General features: G+C 40.8%; 1 protein-coding gene across 1 annotated transcript in view; it reads left to right on the top strand.

Annotated features, from left to right (window-relative positions):
• CENPI (centromere protein I) overlaps nucleotides 1-19,878 on the top strand; it is a 67,736-nt gene that overhangs the window by 36,414 nt on the left and 11,444 nt on the right. Inside the window, 6 exon segments of the mRNA XM_033214315.1 lie at nucleotides 5,777-5,871; nucleotides 11,491-11,626; nucleotides 12,919-13,043; nucleotides 14,843-14,891; nucleotides 15,022-15,148; nucleotides 15,151-15,239. Coding sequence (XP_033070206.1) covers nucleotides 5,777-5,871; nucleotides 11,491-11,626; nucleotides 12,919-13,043; nucleotides 14,843-14,891; nucleotides 15,022-15,148; nucleotides 15,151-15,239 — 621 coding nt within the window.

Consider the following 19,878-nt stretch of genomic DNA (forward strand, 5'->3'; position numbering starts at 1 on the left):
TCAGGAGTTTGAGACCAGCCTGGCCAACATGGTGAAACCCCATCTCTACTAAAAATACAAAAATTAGCCGGGTGTGGTGGTGCATGTCTGTAATCCCATCTACTCAGGAGGCTGAGGCAGGAGAATCGCTTGAACCCAGGAGGTGGAGGTTGCAGTGAGCCGAGAGTGCACCATTGCACTCCAGTCTGGGCAACAGAACAAGACTCCATCTCAAAAAAAAAAAAGGAATTAAGGGGTTGAATATCTCTGATGTTGAGAAACAAGAGTAGCTATAGTTGGAGTTGAGTTTGTGAGAAAGCTGGAATAGGAAGTTATAACAAAGAAAAAAATAATAGATTTTGGTGTGGTTCAGTTCAGGTCATGACAGCATCTACTGTGTGGCTGTGGGAGTGGGTAACTAAGGTGGAGTGAAGGTGAAGGTTATTTGATTCAAAGTCAAGGAACTGTGAAGCTGAAATATTAGGGGGATCATTTGCATGGTCACTGGTGTAACTGAGGTATTGATGGCAGGACACAATGCAGAGTTCTAAGGTCCTCAATGAATCTGGATAAGATTCCAAGTGATAGACAGCAGAGATATGAGAAGATAAAAAATAGAGGGTAGTGTAGCTGGATAGTATGAACAAAGGAGAAAGGGTTTTTTACACAAGGAAGGAGGAATAATGGTTTGGAAATAGAGTTGAAGATAACCTTTTGTGTTCAGAAAAGCAAGGGATAGCAGACTCATGAGAAAAACTGACTGTAGCAAAATGCAATCAAATATTTAGCCTAACAAATTCAGCTTTTAGTAGTAGTTTGACTAATAAGATTCTTTCTGTAGCTCACAAATTATTTGTAAACAATCTTAAGGCAATGGAAAAAAAAACCATAATATACAAAAATCAAATGGATCCATTTCTTAGATGGAGTCTCACTCTGTTGCCCAGGCTGGAGTGCAGTGGCACGATCTTGGCTTACTGCAACCTCCGCCTAGCAGGTTCAAGCTATTCTCTTGCCTCAGCCTCCCCAGTAGCTGGGATTGTAGGTGCCCTCCACCACACCCACGTAATGTTTTGTATTTTTTTTTTTTTTTTGAGACGGAGTCTCGCTCTGTCGCCCAGGCTGGAGTGCAGTGGCCGGATCTCAGCTCACTGCAAGCTCCGCCTCCCGGGTTTATGCCATTCTCCTGCCTCAGCCTCCCGAGTAGCTGGGACTACAGGCGCCTGCCACCTCGCCCGGCCAGTTTTTGTATTTTTTAGTAGAAATGGGGTTTCACCGTGTTAGCCAGGATGGTCTCGATCTCCTGACCTCGTGATCCGCCCGTCTCAGCCTCCCAAAGCGCTGGGATTACAGGCTTGAGCCACCGCACCCGGCCTGTTTTGTATTTTTTAGTAGAGATGGGGTTTCACCATGTTGGCCAGGCTGGTCACGAACTCCTGACCTCAGGTGATCCACCTGCCTTGGCCTCCCAGAGTACTGGGATTATAGGCGTGAGCCACCGTGCCCGGCCTGTATATTATCTTTTAAATTAAATCTGATTTCCTTCTTAAAGTAGGATTTATTTCTGATTTTATATTTACCTTCTCAAAGAAGGGGCTTAATATTCTGTTCCACATTAGCAGTGGGAAGCTTAGTATAGGGCACTGCTTACTTCTAGTTGTTAAGGTGGGATAGATATGAAATGTATTCAGAGGAAACAGTGTCCTGGTTTGGTGGTGAAGGAGAGCTAGGATATGATTAAGGTAAGAAGACAAAAAAAGCATACTTTGTAGAATATGAAGGAGTATGTTTAGGTTACCACAGAACAGAGGTTCTGGATACTGCAGTTGAGAGATTTGGAAAGGATGGGATCAATGAAAGAGGACAAGAAGCATAGAGACAAGGAAGAATAAGTGACTAAAGGGGCTTACATATTGGGAGGTGAGTAAGAGTAACAGGAATGTGAAATATGGTAGAATTAGCTAAACATTAGTTTCTGAGGCCTGTAGTAACTAGTTATTGCCTTGTTATTGTATAACTTGATTACCCAGCTTAGTCTAATAAATGAATAGTATTTTTAAAGCCTATTAAAATATTTTCACATTTTCAGTGTGTTTTGTTTGGGTCTAGTCAGTTATGCCTATCAGCAAATAACTTATTTTCACTGAAGAATTTTGCATGGGAAAGGCCCCACAAATCCACACTAATGTTGTTATATTTGTTTAGAGTGTTAATTTTTCAATATCTGTCCTTATTGATTTATCATTTTCCATAGAGTTGCAAACAGTGGACATAAATTAAAAAATCGGAATACATAATTAACCTTGCATAATAATTTTCATGTTTCCACATAGTCATCATAATGTTGTTAATAGTGGCACTGTAGTCCTTAGTACCATAATTTATTTAGTAATTTATTATTATTTTTCTCTTTTTAGAGACAGGATCTTGTTCTGTTGCCCAGGCTGGAGGGCAGTGGTATGGTCATAGCTCACTGTAACCTTGAACTCCTGGGCTCAAGGGATTCTCCCACCTCAGCCTCCCAAGTAGCTGAGACTACAGGCATGTGCCACCAAACCTGGCTAATTTTTAAAGTTTTTGTAGAGACACCGTCTCACCATGTTGCCCAGGCTGGTCTCGAACTTCTGGCTTCAAATGATCCTTTCATCTCAGCCTCCCAAAGTGTTGGGATTACAGGTGTGAGCCACTATACCTGGCCTCTATTATTATTTCTAATTTGTTTCTTTTATTGGAATAGATAACAGTCTCAAGCATCTTCATAATATAGGTTTTTTTCTTAAACTCTTCCCTTGGCATACATTTATAGAAGTGAGGTTACTGGATGAAAAGTAAGGTGCTGTTCCTTAGCTAATGAGATGTACACTGCAAGTTCTTGGAAAGAAGGAGGATGCAGTGAATGAAGTGCTTAAATAACAAGAGTCTAGCAGCCATGGGGAAAGAATTGGGGTTTGGGAGATGATACTAGAATAAGGTAGACTAGCTAGGAGGATAAAGTGACCTCAAAGGTGTGAAGGCCTGGTCTTCACAGTTACAGTGGGATTGGGAAGGAAATGAACAAGTAGGACATTTTGAAGGAAAAAAAAATTGATAGAATATGGTGACTGAAGATAAAATGTAAAGGACGCACGATGACTTGAAGCTTTCCAACTTGAGATAGTAAATGAACTAGGGATATTTTGCCTGGAGGAAAAAAGGCTAAGATTTTCTGGTTCCCTTCCAATATATGAAGGATTGTCACATGAAAGGAGATCTCTGTGGCTTCAAGAACAGAGGTAGATATAGGGCAGTATCTCGTAACAGTTAGAGCAGACTCATGATGGAATAAAGGACTTTCAGAGGTGATATATTTCTTGACAGTGGAGTAGGTCAGGCAGAGGTTTAATGGCTGTCTATTCAGGATATTTATGTAGAAAAGGTTCACATGTAGGGTAGAGCTGTGTTTCTCAACCTTATTTGTTTGTTCGTTTGTGTGTATGTGTGTGTGTGTTTTTTTAGATGGAGTCTTGCTGTGTTGCCAGGCTGGAGTGCAGTGGCATGATCTCGGCTAATTGCAACCTCATAAAACATAAAAACCTCATACCTTTTTTATTATTATTATTATTAAGGTAGAGTTTTGCCCTTGTTGCCCAGGCTGGAGTGCAATGGCAGGATCTCCACTCACTGCAACCTCTGCCTCCCAGGTTCAAGTGATTCTCCTGCCTCAGCGTCCCAAGTAGCTGGGATTACAGGTGCCTGCCACCACGCCCGGCTACTTTTTATATTTTTAGTAGAGATGGGATTTCGCCATGTTGGCCAGGCTGGTCTCGAACTCCTGGCCCCAAGTGATCCGCCCACCTCGGCCTCCCAAAGTTCTGGGATTACAAGTGTGGCCACTGCAACTGGCCCCTCATGCCTTTCTTTAATGTGGTGACAGGGGTAGGGTAGGTGGGGAATTAAAGAATTTTTTTTTTTTTTTTTTTTTGAGATGGAGTCACACTCTGTCACCAGGATGGAGTGCAGTGGCGTGATCTCGGCTCACTGCAACCTTTGACTCACTGGTTCAAGTGAGTAGCCTCAGTCTCCCGAGTAGCTGGGATTACAGGCACATACCACCACACCCACCTAATTTTTGTATTTTTATTAGAGATGGGGTTTCTCCATGTTAGCCAGGATAGTCTTGATCTCCTGACCTTGTGATCTGCCCGCCTCAGCCTCACGAAGTGCTAGGATTACAGGTGTGAGCCACCACACCCGGCCAATATTTTTTTTTTTTCTTTTCCTGAGGTGGGATCTCGTTCTGTTGCTCAGGCTGGTGTGCAGTGGTACAGTCTTGGCTCACTGCAACCTCTGCTTCCTGAGCTCAAGTGATCCTCCTGGCTCCGCCTCCTAAGTAGTTGGGACTACAGGCATGTGCCACCATGCTTGGCTAATTTTTATATTTTTAATAGAGAAAGGGTTTCACCATGTTGCCCAGGCTGGTCTCGAACTCCTTGACTCAAGGGATCTGCCCACCTCAGCCTCCCAAAGTGCTAGGATTACAGGCATGAGCCACTGTGCACGGCCAAGATTTTTGTTTTCTTTTTTTTTTTTTTGAGACAGCATCTCGCTGTGTCGGCCAAGCTGTAATGCAGTGCCATGGTCTCAGCTCACTGCAAACTCTGCCTCCCAGGTTCAAGCAATTCTCCTGCCTCAACCTTCTGAGTAGCTGGGATTACAAGCATGTGCCACCACGTCCGGCTAATTTTTGTATTTTTAGTAGAGACGGGGTTTCACCATGTTGGCCAGGCTGATCTCGAACTCCTGACCTCAGTTAATCTGCCCACCTCGGCCTTTCAAAGTGCTGGTATTACAGGCGTGAGCCACCACGCCTGGTCAAGATTTTTGTTTTCTAAATATAACACTGTATATACCTACTGTGTACCCACAAAAATTAAAAATAAAATATTTTAAAAATGATAATATAACATTGTAATTTTGAATATCTTCAAATGATAAAATTCCTTGGTTGACACTGAAGTAGACTATTGTCTTAGATGATTCCAGAGTTGCTTTCAACTAGAACATACTTCTAACCTGAATGTGAGTTATCAAAAAGAATATTAATTGAACTGTTCTCTGAGGTAGCAGTGAGCACTCTGTTACTGGAAACACTCAAATGATTAGTAGGCCATTATTTAGTAAGAATTTTTAAGAAAAGTTTGCTGTATTAGATTTTGGGATGGTATGGATTGCTTTCAAATTTATAGATATCATGGTTTATCATCATAAATGCCCCGGACAAATTTATGTCATCATTGTATGTTTTTGTATGTGATTGAGGCTTGGGAAATCAAGGCAAGGCCTGAGAAAAGAAAGACTAGAATTGCTTTTGTTTTCAAAGTCACAGAAGATAAGATAAATTTTTATGACCGTCAAAAAGGTGGCAAATTGTAATTGTAGACCACAAGGTAAAAAGGGAGAGGAATTCATATCTGTAGCGACTTCAAAAGTTCTCTGAGGGGGGATGATATAGATGCTGTTTTTATTTGATGATGTAATAGTTGTTATAAATGGAAGTAATTTAGAGAAAAGTCTGTTCTAGGCTGATAAGTTAGGCAGTCCTGTTGAGGTATGTTTCTTGTAGAGAAAATAGCAAAATAAACTTGTACTTGGCATTCGTCTGTCTTCTGGAGACTAATCGTGTTGTAGAAGCAGCTGTTGGGTTCGAAATTGGATGTGGTCATCTCCATGGTCCTTTTCATCTCTAAGCCTCTGTTAGTTCTGAACACTGTTATGTCTGAATGATTTCATGAATCTTTTTTCGTTTTGTCCCCCTCAGTGTAGTGTTCTTCAGAGTCTGAAAGAGCTATTGCAGAATTGGCTGTTGTGGCTTTCTATGGACATTCACATGAAACCTGTTACAAACAGTCCTCTGTGAGTTATCTAACGGTCTTCCACAAGAGACGATCTGTATACAAATGTTTGCATATGTTTAATAGTGTGGCATGAAACCTAATTTTTTCATGTAAATGCTTAGTAGTACTTTTCTGGAAGACTTTTTTTGTGACTTTTCACTCTTCTTCCCCCACAATCCTGAAAGGAAGACTAATTCTCTAAGTTCCTATTGTATAAATCAGAAAGCAACCCCTTATCTGCTAAGTGACTTCTTTCAAGAGTTAATATAAGAAAACACTAGGGAGCTGAGATTAGAATTTGCAACTTTGACTTTCATTCAGTTTACTCATTTTAATATATTCTTATATTTAAAGCCAATTTTCATGACAGCTGGAAAAATCTGTAACGTAATTTTGCGTACAACTTTGTTTTTATGTTTCTGTGCTGTATTATGGTTATGTGTGTTAATTTATCTTAACTTTGGCGTTTAAAATAAGAGCCCTAAGTTTTTGTTAAATGTGTGCTTTACCTTCAAAGTAAAAGTAAAAGACTAAATTTCAAGGAATGGCATAATCAGGTTGTTTTGACTAGGCTGGAGTGCAGAGGCTCAATATCGGCTCACCTCAACCTCCGCCTCCCAGCTTCAAATGATTCTTCTGCCTCAGCCTCCCAAGCAGCTGGGATTATAGGCATGTGCCACCATATCCAGCTACGTTTTTTTTGTATATTTAGTAGAGATGGGGTTTTGCCATGTTGACCAGGCTAGTCTCGAACTCCTGACCTCAGGTAATCCGCCTGCCTCGGCCTCCCAAAGTGCCGGGATTACAGGTGTGAGCCACTGCGCCCGGCCGCTTCTTCTAAATTCTGTTATCAGTCACATTATTTTTTGACATTTGACAAACTACATTATAGAAAATTGCAAATATAATCAAAAGTAGAGAAAACACTGCAGTGTTACCCTTCTGTGCCCATTACCCATCTTCAACAGTTATCAACTCTTGGTTAACCTTTTTTCATCTATAATACCTTTCACCTTTCTCTTCGATTATTTTTAAGCAAAACTCAGCTCCCATTTCAACTGTAAAAAATGGTACCATTGTGACACCTAAAAAATTAGCAGTTCTTTTTTTTTCCCCCTTTAAGACAGAGTCTCACTGTTGCCCAGGCTGGAGTGCAGTGGGGTGATGATAGTTTGCTGCAACTTCCGCCTCCTGAGTTCAAACAATTCTCCTGTTTTAGCCTCCCAAGTAGCTGGGACTGCAGGCACATGCCACCATGCCTGGCTAATTTTTGTGTTTTTAGTAGAGATGGGGTTTCACCATGTTGGCCAGGCTGGTCTTGAACTCGTGACCTCAAGTGATCTACCCACCTTGGCCTCCCAAAGTGCTGGGATTACAAGCATGAGCCACTGTGCCTGGCCAGTAGTTCTTAGTATCTTTAAATATCTAACCAATGTTCAAATTCCCCTTAGCTTCAGTTACAAATAGCTGGTAGTTAGCCTGGCTAAAAGATGAGCCCAGACTAATTTTTCTGTATGTTCTTATCCCTATAGTGGTTTCCTACTTTGGTAGGAGAATAGAGGATAGAAGCTTCTTAGTCCTGGAAAATTGTTTTTAATTTTTCATATTTATTATTACATTGTTTCCATATACACCTGGTCACTTTTAGAAGAAATGGAGCATTAGTGGGTAGTAAACATCTTGTAAAGCTGTGCTTCTCAAAATATGGTCCTTGGATCATCAGCATAACCTAGAAACTTGTTAGAGATGCAAATCTCAGGTCTTGCCCTAGATCTACTGAATTAAACCCTGGAGTTGGGGCCCAGTAATCTGTTTTAACACTACCATAATTCTGGTGCAAGCTGAAGTTTGAGAACCACCATCTTATCTTATCTTATCTTATCTTATCTATCTTATCTTATCTTATCTTTGTGGCGGGATCTTGCTCTGTTTCCAGGCTGAAGTGCAGTGACGCAATCTTGGCTCACTGCAACCTCTGCTTCCCGGGTTCGAGCTATTCTCCTGCCCCAGTCTCCCAAGTAGCTGGGAGTACAGGTGCTCTCCACCATGCCTAGCTAATTTTTGCATTTTTAGCAGAGATGGGGGTCCACCATGCTGGCCAGGATGGTCTCGATCTCTTGACCTCGTGATCTACCTGCCTTAGCTTTCCAAAGTGCTGGGATTATAGGTGCGAGCCACTGCGCCTGGCCAAGAACAACTATTATAAAGAAATTCCACTTAAACATTTAATCTCTTCTATCTAAATTACATTAAGAATAGTATGTTTGAAATCACCTCCACCTTCCCCCCTCCCCACTGTTTTATTGACACAGGGTCTTGCTCTGTCTCCCAGGAGTACAGTGACGCAGTCTTAGCTCACTGCAGCCTCGACCTCCCAGGCTCAAGCAATCCTCCGACGTCAGCCTCTGAGCTCTGACCACAAGCACGCACCACCACGTCTGGCTAATTTTTTTTTTTTTGTAGAGACAAGGTCTCACTGTGTTGTCCAGGTTGGTCTTGAACTTCTAGGCTCAAGCTATCCTCCTGCCTTGGCCTCCCAAAGTATTGGGATCACAGGCGTAAGCTACCACATCCAGTCCGAAATTCCTCTCTTTTACTTGTGGTTCTGCCTAACCTGCATTCCCCTCTGTGGGCTGCTGAGCCTGGACCCATATTTATTCATTTTCTATTCCCCCAGATGAGCAAGAGATTTGACAAAATAGTATGTTTGCATCTATAATCTTTGGCCGACTTGCAATGTAAGTCTCTGATACCCCTGAAATAGCTGCCTTACAATTTCTGTATTATCTTTTTAAAAATCTTAGGATTCCTCTTTTATTAGTGTCATAAGTTAAGGTAGACAATTTAAAAAGGAATTCTGTTTTCTAAAATTCTTATATAAATGGAGATACATGTGGATAATTTTGCTTGCCATATCAGTGTTTGGCATTATATAGTATAGTTCAAGTTTTCAATAATTCTTTTTATTTAGTAAATATAGGTATAATGCCCTATTTTTATCATGTGACCATATGCCATATCACTGTCAAAAAGGAGTAAATTGTAGTTATATATCATAAAAAGAGAAGGGTAGAAAACTTCTCAACAGTGGTTCTCAAAGGGGGCCATTTCTGGTTGTCACAGTGACTGGGAAGAGGTTGCAACCATCATTTAGTATGTGGAAGATGGGGATGCTCAATGTGCTCCAGTGGGTGGGAAGTAGGAGGCAGTCCTGAACAGTGAATTGTTTCATCCAAAATGCCAATAGTGTCTTGTGGAGAAACACTTCAGAAGAGGCTGTTCTGAGCAATCGTCATTGTTTCAAATTATTTCAGACACAGTTGCCAAGTGCTACCAAAAATCATAGTTAAGATACAGTTATGCCTGTAATCCCAGCACTTTGAGAGACCAAGGCCAGCGGATCACTTGAGGTCAGGAGTTCCAGACCAGCCTGGCCAACGTGGTGAAACCTTGTCTCTAGTAAAAATACAAAAGTTAGCTGGGTGTGGTGGTGCATGCCTGTAATCCCAGCTACTCAGACTGAGGCACGAGAATTGCTTGAACCTGGGAGAAGGAGGTTGCAGTGAGCTGAGATTGTGCTACTGCACTCCAGCTTGGGCGACAGAGTGAGACTCCATCTCAAAAAAAAAAAAAAGATATAGTTTTACAAATAGCCAGCTGGCTATGTGTAGTTGCTCACCTATTTGAATGGTCTCCTGATCCTTCCTTGATTGCCTTGGCACTGAATTATCGTGGTGGGCAGTAGTAGAGTTATCATCATCTCTGAAACTCTTAAGATTATACATGTTCTTTTCCTTATGCATAACCATCGTTAACTACCTAGATAGGAGGGCAAAACTATGAATTCAAATTTGTAAGTCTTTTCCTAATCCATTTAACATTGTCAAAGATTGAAGGACAGTGGTGAGTAGATGGATGGATTGAACTAATACCCATATGTGCTGTAAGAGACTCCATTCACTGATCTGGGGAGAATATAAAATAGCCAGATCTGCTTTTTTACTAGAAGAATAAAAGATGCCAAAAATTTTGCTAATTCCCTTTTAGGGTTGAATTGAATTCAAGTGAAAATATATATATATATATATATAATATATATATATATATATAATTTTTTTTTTTTTTTTTTGATATGGAGTCTCACTCTGTCGCCCAGGCCAGGCTGGAGTGCAATGGCACGATCTTGGCTCACTGCAACATCCACCTCCTGGGTTCAAGGGATTCTCCTGCCTCAGCCTCCCTAGTAACTGGGATTATAGGCGTGCACCACCACACCTGGCTAATTTTTGTATTTTTAGTAGAGGTGGGGTTTCACCATGTTGGCCAGGCTGGTCTTAAACTCTCGACCTCAGGTGATCCACCTGCCTCGGCCTCCCAAAGTGCTGGGATTACAGGCGTGGGCCACTGACCCCAGCCAAATTCAAGTGAAAATATGTTTAATAGCATTTTAGCTCAGGAATTAAGGCAAAACTGAGTTTTGATTTGTGTACTGTAGTTTTCCTTCGATCTGTGTTGCAATGTTACTGACAGTATAGGAAATGATTCCTAAAGTCATTTTAATGTTTATTCCTTTAAATCACTTTTGATTTGGTTGGGATAAATTAGTTCTCATTTTTCTAGTTTACTGTATGATTTTGTTCATTTTCACATTTTATCCTGAATTTTTTTTTTTTTTTTTTTGAGACAGAGTCTTGCTGTGTTGCTCAGGCTGGAGTGCAGTGGCATGATCTTGGCTTACTGCAACCTCCACCTCCCGAAGCAATTCTCCTGGCCCAACTTGCCGAGTAACTGGGATTATAGGCACCCACCATTACACCTGGCTAATTTTTGTATTTTTAGTAGAGACAGGGTTTCACTATGTTGGCTAGGCTGGTCTCGAACTCCTGACCTCAAATGATCCAACTGCCTTGGCCTCCCAAAGTGCTGGGATTACAAGTGTGAGCCACTGCACCTGGCTTGAACTTTTTTTTTTTTTAAACGGAGCCTTGCTCTGTTGCTCAGGCTAGAGTGCAGTGGTGCAATCTCGCTCGCTGCAACCTTTGCCTCCCAGGCTCAAGTGATCCTCCCACCTCAGCCTCTTGAGTAGTTGGAACTAGAGGCATGCCCACCACCTCACTTAATTTTTTTATTTTTTGTAAAGACGGGGTTTTTGCCATGTTGCCCAGGATGGTCTCAAACCCCTGTATTCAAGAGAGACCCCCACCTTCGCCTCCCTAAGTGCTGGAATTATAGGTGTGAGCCACTGTGCCCGGCCCTGAATTTTTCATGTCACTTTTATGTGAACTTTTTTTCCCCACTTAACTTTTAATGGAATACCTATTTTTCTAATGGTTTTTATATATCTCACTTGAGAATTTTCATATCTGCTTGGAGCTTAATATTTTATTTCTCTGGTATTTACTAGTAGAGTCTGATTGCTTAGAATGTTCTATGAATTCATCTTAATGGTTCCCTGGAGGGCTAAGTGTAGTTTTATGATTAATCACTGTGATTTTTTTAAAAAAGTGAATTATACATTGGAGCACTGATAGTTTTTAAAATCTTCACCAACTTTTTGCTTTATATTATTTAGCTTTAGCTTGGAAATTGTGAACACTATTGCTACTCTGTATCTGAATGTTATGATTTCTTATTGCAGAGAGACAACTTTGGGTGGATCCATGAACTCTGTGTCTAAACTGATCCACTATGTAGGGTGGTTATCCACTACTGCAATGCGCTTGGAGAGCAACAGTACTTTCTTGCTGCACTTTATTTTGGATTTCTATGAGAAGGTAGTACACATTACATTTTCCCCATTTGGATTTTTGTGAAGGCTGTCCACTTTACTGGCTTATTATTTAAATTTTATGTACAACCATTAAAGTGGGCTATGATCTTATTAGCATCATTAAAATAACCTCACATTTTGGAGTTCATGATTATTTTCTCGCCAGAATAACTCACTTTCCTAAACAAAGGGGAAAAACAAATGCCTTTATTTAGGGCCAGGTACCACTACATTGACCTGTGTTAATACTGGCCCTAGAGAGAAGTCTATTGTTAGCATTATTTTTTGTTCATCCCATTCCCAACCCTGGCAGAAACCAAAAATATCTTGTTTTTTCAGATCTCCATTTCTACCTTTCAATTGCCTTACTTCTCTTGCTACCTAGTACCCTTTTATTGTTTTATAGTATATGACTTGGACAGAACTATAGGTTGGTGCAAAAGTCATTGCAATTTTTGCCATTGAAAACAATAGCAATAACCGCAATTACTTTTGCACCAATTTAATATTATCCATGAAGTATCCATTATAGTCTCACTTTTCCCAGCTTCCTCTCTTTACTAATACCTAGTTGTCTTGTGTTATGCATTTGCTTAGAAGCATGCTCCTTTGTTTTCTAGGTTGACAGCTAACTCATATGATAAGTAAGTATTATGGGACTTAAGGAGAAAGAAATACTTCCTTAATCTACCCTGTCCCCCTAACTTTAAGACCTTTCCCCCCAAAAAAATGAAAGATTTGAGTAATGGCCTTCTGGAAATAATCCTCTATAGTGTGGTTGATGTTTGGTGAAGTATATATATATATATATATATATTTTTTTTTTTTTTTTTTTTTTTTTTTTGAGACGGAGTCTCGCTCTGCCGCCCAGGCTGGAGTGCAGTGGCCGGATCTCAGCTCACTGCAAGCTCCGCCTCCTGGGTTTACGCCATTCTCCTGCCTCAGCCTCCCGAGTTGCTGGGACTACAGGCGCCCGCCACGTCGCCCGGCTAGTTTTGTATTTTTTAGTAGAGACGGGGTTTCACCGTGTTAGCCAGGATGGTCTCGATCTCCTGACCTCGTGATCCGCCCGTCTTGGCCTCCCAAAGTGCTGGGATTACAGGCTTGAGCCACCGCGCCCGGCCTGGTGAAGTATATTTTAAGCAAGCTTGTAGTTACTTGTTTATTTAGGAGTTAGGCATGTCCAAAGCTAATGTTGTATTATTGCTTATCTTATACTGATGATTCTTTGGGTGAACTTAGTTGAGGAGTTCTGGGGAATACTCTATATACTGATGTTATCATTCTTCCTCCAAGGTATGTGACATATATATAAATTATAACCTTCCGTTAGTGGTGTTGTTTCCTCCTGGGATCTTCTATTCTGCACTCCTCAGCCTGGATACCAGCATCCTGAACCAGCTGTGTTTTATTATGCACAGGTACAAAGCCTTTTTACCATTTTATGAAACAATGTATTATAATTCTCTCTTCCTCTTTCAGCTATAATACAATAAATATTCCTACTCATCTTCTGCCAGGGCCTCTGGAAATCGGAAATGTGGCTTGCTTTTGGACATGACCTTCCGATATGGGGCCATGGTAGCTGTGTTGTTTTTAACTCCTCCACTGCTGTGGCTACGGAATAAAAAAAAAATTCATAGTTAAGGACTTGTTGTGCAATGGTACTGTTGCACTCAGCGTTGTTCATTCTAATTGCTGTGTCTTCAGGAAAAATTAGTCATTTGGTGATAATTGCTTTGAGTGTTTGTAGCTTCTCTGGTAAAAATAACATTTTCTGGGAGATAAGGGGAGCTATTGCCAATTATGTGAAACTATAAGTATTATTTCTGGTCTCCTCTAATTCTTTCACTTGTGGACTGAAATTAGTTTCTTCAGTCCATAAGTGTAGACTTTTTTTTTGAGACGGAGTTTTGCTCTTATCACTCGAGTGCAGTGACATAATCTCAGCTCACTGCAACCTCTGCCTCCCGGATTCAAGCAATTCTCCCCCTCGGCCTCCCGAGTAGCTGGGATTACAGGCGCCTGCCACCACACCTGGCTAATTTTTTGTATTTTTCGTAGATCAGGGTTTCACCATGTTGGCCAGGCTTGTCTCGAACTCCTGACCTCAGGTGATCCACCCACCTTGGCCTCCCAAAGTGCTGGGGTTACAGGCGTGAGCCACCATGCTCAGCTTAGTGTAGACCTTGTTGGCATAACTTGTAGGACTATGTCAAGGTTAAAATGTTTAAAAACTAATTAGTTGTTAATAGTTCTCAGACAAGAATTTCCCCTTTATCCTTTCTGCTGCACCTTTTTTTTTTTTACATTAGGAAAATATATTCTTTATCAGTGACTGCTTTTGAGCCTCTATTAATTTTTTTAATTATTTTACTTTAAGTTCTGGGATACATGTGCAGGTTTGTTACGTAGGTATTCATGTGCCATGGTGGTTTGCTGCACCTATGAACCCATCATCTAGGTTTTAAGACCTGCATGCATTAGGTATTTGTCTTAATGCTCTTCCTCCCCTTGCCCCCCACCCCCTGGCAGGCCCCAGTGTGATGTTCTCCTCCCTGTGTCCATGTGTTCTCATCATTCAACTCCCATTTATGAGTGAGAATTCCATTAAATTTTTTTTTTTTTTTTTTTTTTTTTTTGAGACGGAGTCTTGCTCTGCCACCCAGGCTGGAGTGCAGTGGCCGGATCTCAGCTCACTGCAAGCTCCGCCTCCCGGTTTACGCCATTCTCCTGCCTCAGCCTCCCGAGTAGCTGGGACTACAGGCGCCCGCCTCGTCGCCGGCTAGTTTTTGGTATTTTTTTTTTAAGTAGAGACAGGGTTTCACCGTATTAGCCAGGATGGTCTCGATCTCCTGACCTCGTGATCCGCCCGTCTCGGCCTCCCAAAGTGCTGGGATTACAGGCTTGAGCCACCGCGCCCGGCCTCCATTAAATTTTTAATAGTGAAACATTGAAAGCATTTTTCATTGCTTATTTTTTATTTAGTCAAGTATACAACTTAAGTATACAACTTATTGAGCCTCTATTAATTTTCACTTGAGGAGAATGTACCACAAAAGGATAAAATCCTTAACTAGACCACTGGATATTTGTGTATATGCACATTTGCATATATTTACATTTAAAATGTATGGGTTTTTTTTAAAATTTTACCATTTCAAAGGCATTATGTTCAAAGTCATGTTAAATGTTTCATTCTGTTTGTTTTTTCTGTTAGGTATCGTAAAAATTTGACTGCTGCAAAGAAAAATGAGTTGGTACAAAAGGTATGAATAAGAAAGCTCTGTGTTAAATCACTGTTGTTTAAAAATTAAGTCTAGATATTTATGACCTGATGGGAATAAGAAGGAAGGGAGAATAGGTGATAGTGACAATTTTTTATTTCTTTCCCGTTAGACAAAATCAGAGTTCAATTTCAGCAGCAAGACTTATCAAGAATTTAATCACTATTTGACATCAATGGTTGGTTGCCTGTGGACGTCTAAACCCTTTGGGAAAGGAATATATATTGACCCTGAAATCCTAGAAAAACTGGAGTGACTGAATATAAAAACAGTTTAAATATAATCCATCATCCTTCTTTCTTGAGTTATGCTGTTTCCTTTTTGCTGCAGGTAAGGGTATTTAAAGAATTTTTAGATTTTGTATAGTAATACTGTGATGGCGGATATAGGAAATGCCATAAATTTAATGTGTCTGAATTGTAAGACGTGTTTAGTAATTTTTTTTTAAGTAACAACTAAATTTTGGGCATTGTGCTAGGCTCTGGGATTCCAGTTAATTTAAGTAAGTTTCTGTCCTCTAAGAGAGCTTGGGCTTGTAGCAGAGACAGGCTTGTAAACAAATTACTATCATACAGTGTGGCAAAATGAGAAAAGGTTCAGTTGTAAGAAGGATGGGGGAGTGATTAGTTCAGTCCTGCCTGGGTAGAGGTGGTGCCATGTAAAGAAAGGCTTCATAGATGTGGAAGCTCTCATAGAATCCTCTAGACAAGATAGAAAATGTAGGCTAGATGATAGTACAATTAGAGTTAGAATCTTAGTCAAAGACTGCTGATTTAATGGATTGATATCAATGGAGGAGGGTTTATGTTTGTGTGTGTCCTTTCAGGACTTAATTCTCAGCCCTGTCACTTTCAACATTATGTGTGTGTGACATGGAGAAGAACTCAAATGGTAGTATCTGAAATGCATGGATGAGACAACAGGGTGGAATTACAAATAACCTGAAAGAATTTGGACTCAGGATTCCCTTAACAGACCGGAACATTGAGAAATTTAACAAAATGAAAAAAAAGTGTGCAGGGTGCGGGAGATATTCATTGAATAAATTTTAATATACGTATACAATGAACCAGGCACTATAGTGAGTAAGACCCTCTGAGTGTTGTCGTTAGAGAGCTTAACATCTAGTCAGGGAGGCAGTCATTAAACAGATATCTTAGAAAAAACAATAATGAGTGATATAATAGGAGAAATACAGAGGATGATGAAAAAATATAAAGGGGCACTAAGTTCAGGATTTGCAGAAATGATGCTGATTGGAATTTTGAAGTGTGAACATGAGCTTGTCAAGATAAGAACAGAGTTTGAGGAAAAGTGTGAAGATGCAGAGCAAATATAGAACAGAAGTCAGCAAACTTTTCTTGTAGAGGGCCAGATTGTAAATATTTCAGATTTTACAGGCCACGTGGTCTGTGTCAAGAGTACTCAACTTTATCATTGTAGCATGAAAGCAACTGTAGACAAAGCATAAACAAATGGTTATAGTTGTATTCCAGTAAAAAATTTATTTACAAAGCCAGGTGTTGAGCTAGAGTTTTGGTCTTGGGCCGTGGTTGGATGACCCCTGTGTTAGAGCCTGTCATGTTTGAGGAACATGAGGTAGAATTGTAGGGCTAGAGCGGTGATTCTACACTGACTGAGCAACAGAATTGCCAGTGGTGCTTTTTCTTTTTTTTTTCTTTTTTTTTTTTTTGAGATGGAGTCTCGCTCTCTCACCCAGGCTAGAGTGCAGTGGTGCAATCTTGGCTCGCTGCAACCTCTGCCTCCCAAGATCAAGCGATTCTCCTGCCTCAGCCTTCCGAATAGCTGGGATTACAAGTGCCTGCCACCATGCCTGGCTAATTTTTATGTTTTTAGTAGAGACAGGGTTTCACCATGTTAGCCAGGGTGGTCTTGAACTCCTGACTTCAGGTGATCTGCCTGCCTTGGTCTCCCAAAGTGCTGAGATTATAGGCATGAGCCACCGTGCCCAGCCAGTGGTGCTTTTTCAAAGTGTACATCTTTAGCTGCTCCCATGCTGAGACTCTGATTTAATAACTCTAGGGTGACATTCAGGACCCACCTTTTAAATAGTTCTGATATACAACAAGAGTTGAGAGCCACTGGGTTAGACTATAACATGGTAGGAGATGAGGTTTTGAAATGTAGTCAAGGACTAGATGCTGAGGAAAATAATACATAAGCCTCTGAAACCATATTGATTGATTTGAATATTTGAGTAAGAATTATATTTTTTAATTACATAGAAGAATTTCAGAGACTATAGTATAGTGATTTTCTGATATTTCTTCTTGTCTTTTTCTCTTTTCTTACCTTCATAATAACTTATACAATATACAAAAACCTGTGTCAAATTAATAATATTAATATTACTACTAACATGAGGCTACTAGATGAATTTTAAATGTTTGCAGGTCTTTTTCCCCCTGGACTAAATCCTTCTGCAAATGTAAGGTGCACATACTGTATTTTACATGCAGTTAGGTACATTTGTTATTTCTGTTTATTTTCGTGTTTTACAGATTGCCTTATTTTTCTTTTTAAGACAAGGTGTCGTTCTCAGTCTCTGTCCCCCAGGATGGAGTGCACTGTCACAATCTCGGCTCACTACAGCCTTGACCTCGGGGGCTCAAGTGATCCTCCCATCTCTGCCTCCTGAGTAGCTGGGACTACGGCGCATGCCAACGCTCCTGGCTAGTTTTTTCCTATTTGTAGGGATGGAGTTTCGCCATATTGCCCAGGCTGGTCTCAAACTCCTGAGTTCAAGCGAGATGCCTGCCTCAGTCTCCCAAAGTGCTGGAATTAAAGGTGTGCACCAGTGTGCCTGGCTACTTTTTTTTTTTAGATTTTATTTTGAAATATGTAAAAATTTACATAATTCTATACTATGAAAATCTCACTTCTGTCCTTTCCTCTTCCATCTTTTACCATCTTCTGCCTTGAGATAACCATTTCTATTGCTTTTTGTTTTTTCCATCCAGTGTTTCCTTTCTTTAAACTTAGTAAGCATTGTTTTATAATCTGTATTTGATAATTCCATCGTCTGAAGTTTTTGAATGTCTGTTTCTGTTGCCCGCTTTTTTTTTTTCTTTCTTTCTTTTGTGCTTCTTCCTCATACTGCTTCGTTTCTTTGTGTGCCCGGTTATCTTTAACCATGTGCTGGATACTTGGACTATTATTTTGTAGAAATAATTTGAACACTGAAATGATATCTTTCTGCACAGAGGACTTTCCTTTGCTTCTTACTGGTACCCAGTGGTGCTCTTTGTCTGGCACTACCCTAATCCAAGTTCTGTGTCTGAGATCCCTGAACTATAGGAGGTCAGACTGCAAGCTTGCAAGAGGACTAATTTACTTCTGGTTATGTCTTACCTTGAAGGTATATATCCCATTGGGTTTTCAAGTTTAAAGTGGGGCATGATTTATAAGAGTTCCCAGTTTTGGAAAACCCTGTGCTCTAAATTTAATTACCTTAGTTCTTTGAGGCCGTGGAAGTACAGTTCACTTTGGTAGCAAATTCCTCTGGATTGGCAAATTCCCTCAGGCCAAAAGCGATTTTGAGTATTAGACTGACTTCTTTGGGTTATCATCTTCTATATTTTGGCCTTGTAACTCCTTACCATAGCATTAGCACCTTGTTACTAAAAAAAAAAAAAAAAAAAAAAAAAAAATCTATCTTTTGTTATGGGAAAGTGTCAAACATAACAAAGGTAGAATAGTATGAGGAGGCCAGGCACGGGGTAGCTCACACCTGTAATTGTAGCAGTTTGGGAGGCCAAGGCAGGCAGATCACTTGAGGTCAGTAGTTTGAGACCAGCCTGGCCAACATGGCAAAACCCCATCTCTACTAAAAGTACAAAAAATTAGCCAGACGTTGTGGCACGTGCCTGTAGTCCCAGCTACTCAGGAAGATGAGGCAGGAGAATCACTTGAACCCAGGAGGCAGAGGTTGCAGTGAGCCGAAATGGCATCACTGCACTCCAGCCCGGGTGACAGAGCAAGACTCCATCTCAAAAAAACCAAAAAACAAAACACAAGAACAACAAAAAACAAATACACAGTTCAATGGCTTTTAGTTTAGTCATAGAGCTGTGCATCCATCACCATCATCAATTTTAGAACATTTTCATTATTCCCAAAAGAAACATCACACCCCGTAGCTATCATTCCCCATGGCCTCCCACCTCCAGTCTTAAGCAAACACTAATCTACTTTATATATCTATGTATTTACCTGTTCTTAAGCAAACACTAATCTACTTTATATATCTATGTATTTACCTGTTCTAGAAGTTCCTTTTTTTTTGAGACAGAGTCTCGCTCTGCTGCCCAGGCTGGAGTGCAATGACGCAATCTCGGCTCACTGCAACCTCTGCCTCCCGAGTTCAAGCTATTCTCCTACCTTAGCCTCCCAATAGCTGGGATGACAGGTGTGTGCCACCATGCCTGGCTAATTTTTTTGTATTTTTAGTAGAGACAGGGTTTCACCATGTTGGTCAGGCTGGTTTCGAACTCCTGACCTCGTGATCCGCCCACCTCAGCCTCCCAAAGTGCTGGGATTACAGGCGTGACCCACCCGGCCCGGCCTCTAGAAGTTTCAAATCAATGAAATCATACAATATGTGGTCTTCTGTGACTGGCTTCTTTCTTTTTCTTTTTTGAGACACAGTCTTGCTCTGTCACCTGGGCTGGAGTGCAGTGATACCATTCCAGCTCACTGCAACCTCTGCCTCCTGGGTTCAAGCGATTCTCCTGCCTCAGCCTCCTGAGGCACTTGCCACCATGCCCAGCTAATTTTTTGTAATTTTAGTAGAGACAGGGTTTCACCATGTTGGCCACGCTGGTCTCTAACTCCTGACCTCAGGTAATCTGCTCTACCTCCCATAGTGCTGGGATTACAGGCATGAGCCACAGTGCCCAGCCTGGCTTCTTTCACTTAGCATATGTTTTTAGCATTCAGCTATCTTATG

The sequence above is a fragment of the Trachypithecus francoisi genome, unplaced genomic scaffold, assembly GCF_009764315.1.
Source record: "Trachypithecus francoisi isolate TF-2019V2 unplaced genomic scaffold, Tfra_2.0 Contig00054, whole genome shotgun sequence".
In the NCBI taxonomy this organism is placed as follows: domain Eukaryota; kingdom Metazoa; phylum Chordata; class Mammalia; order Primates; family Cercopithecidae; genus Trachypithecus; species Trachypithecus francoisi.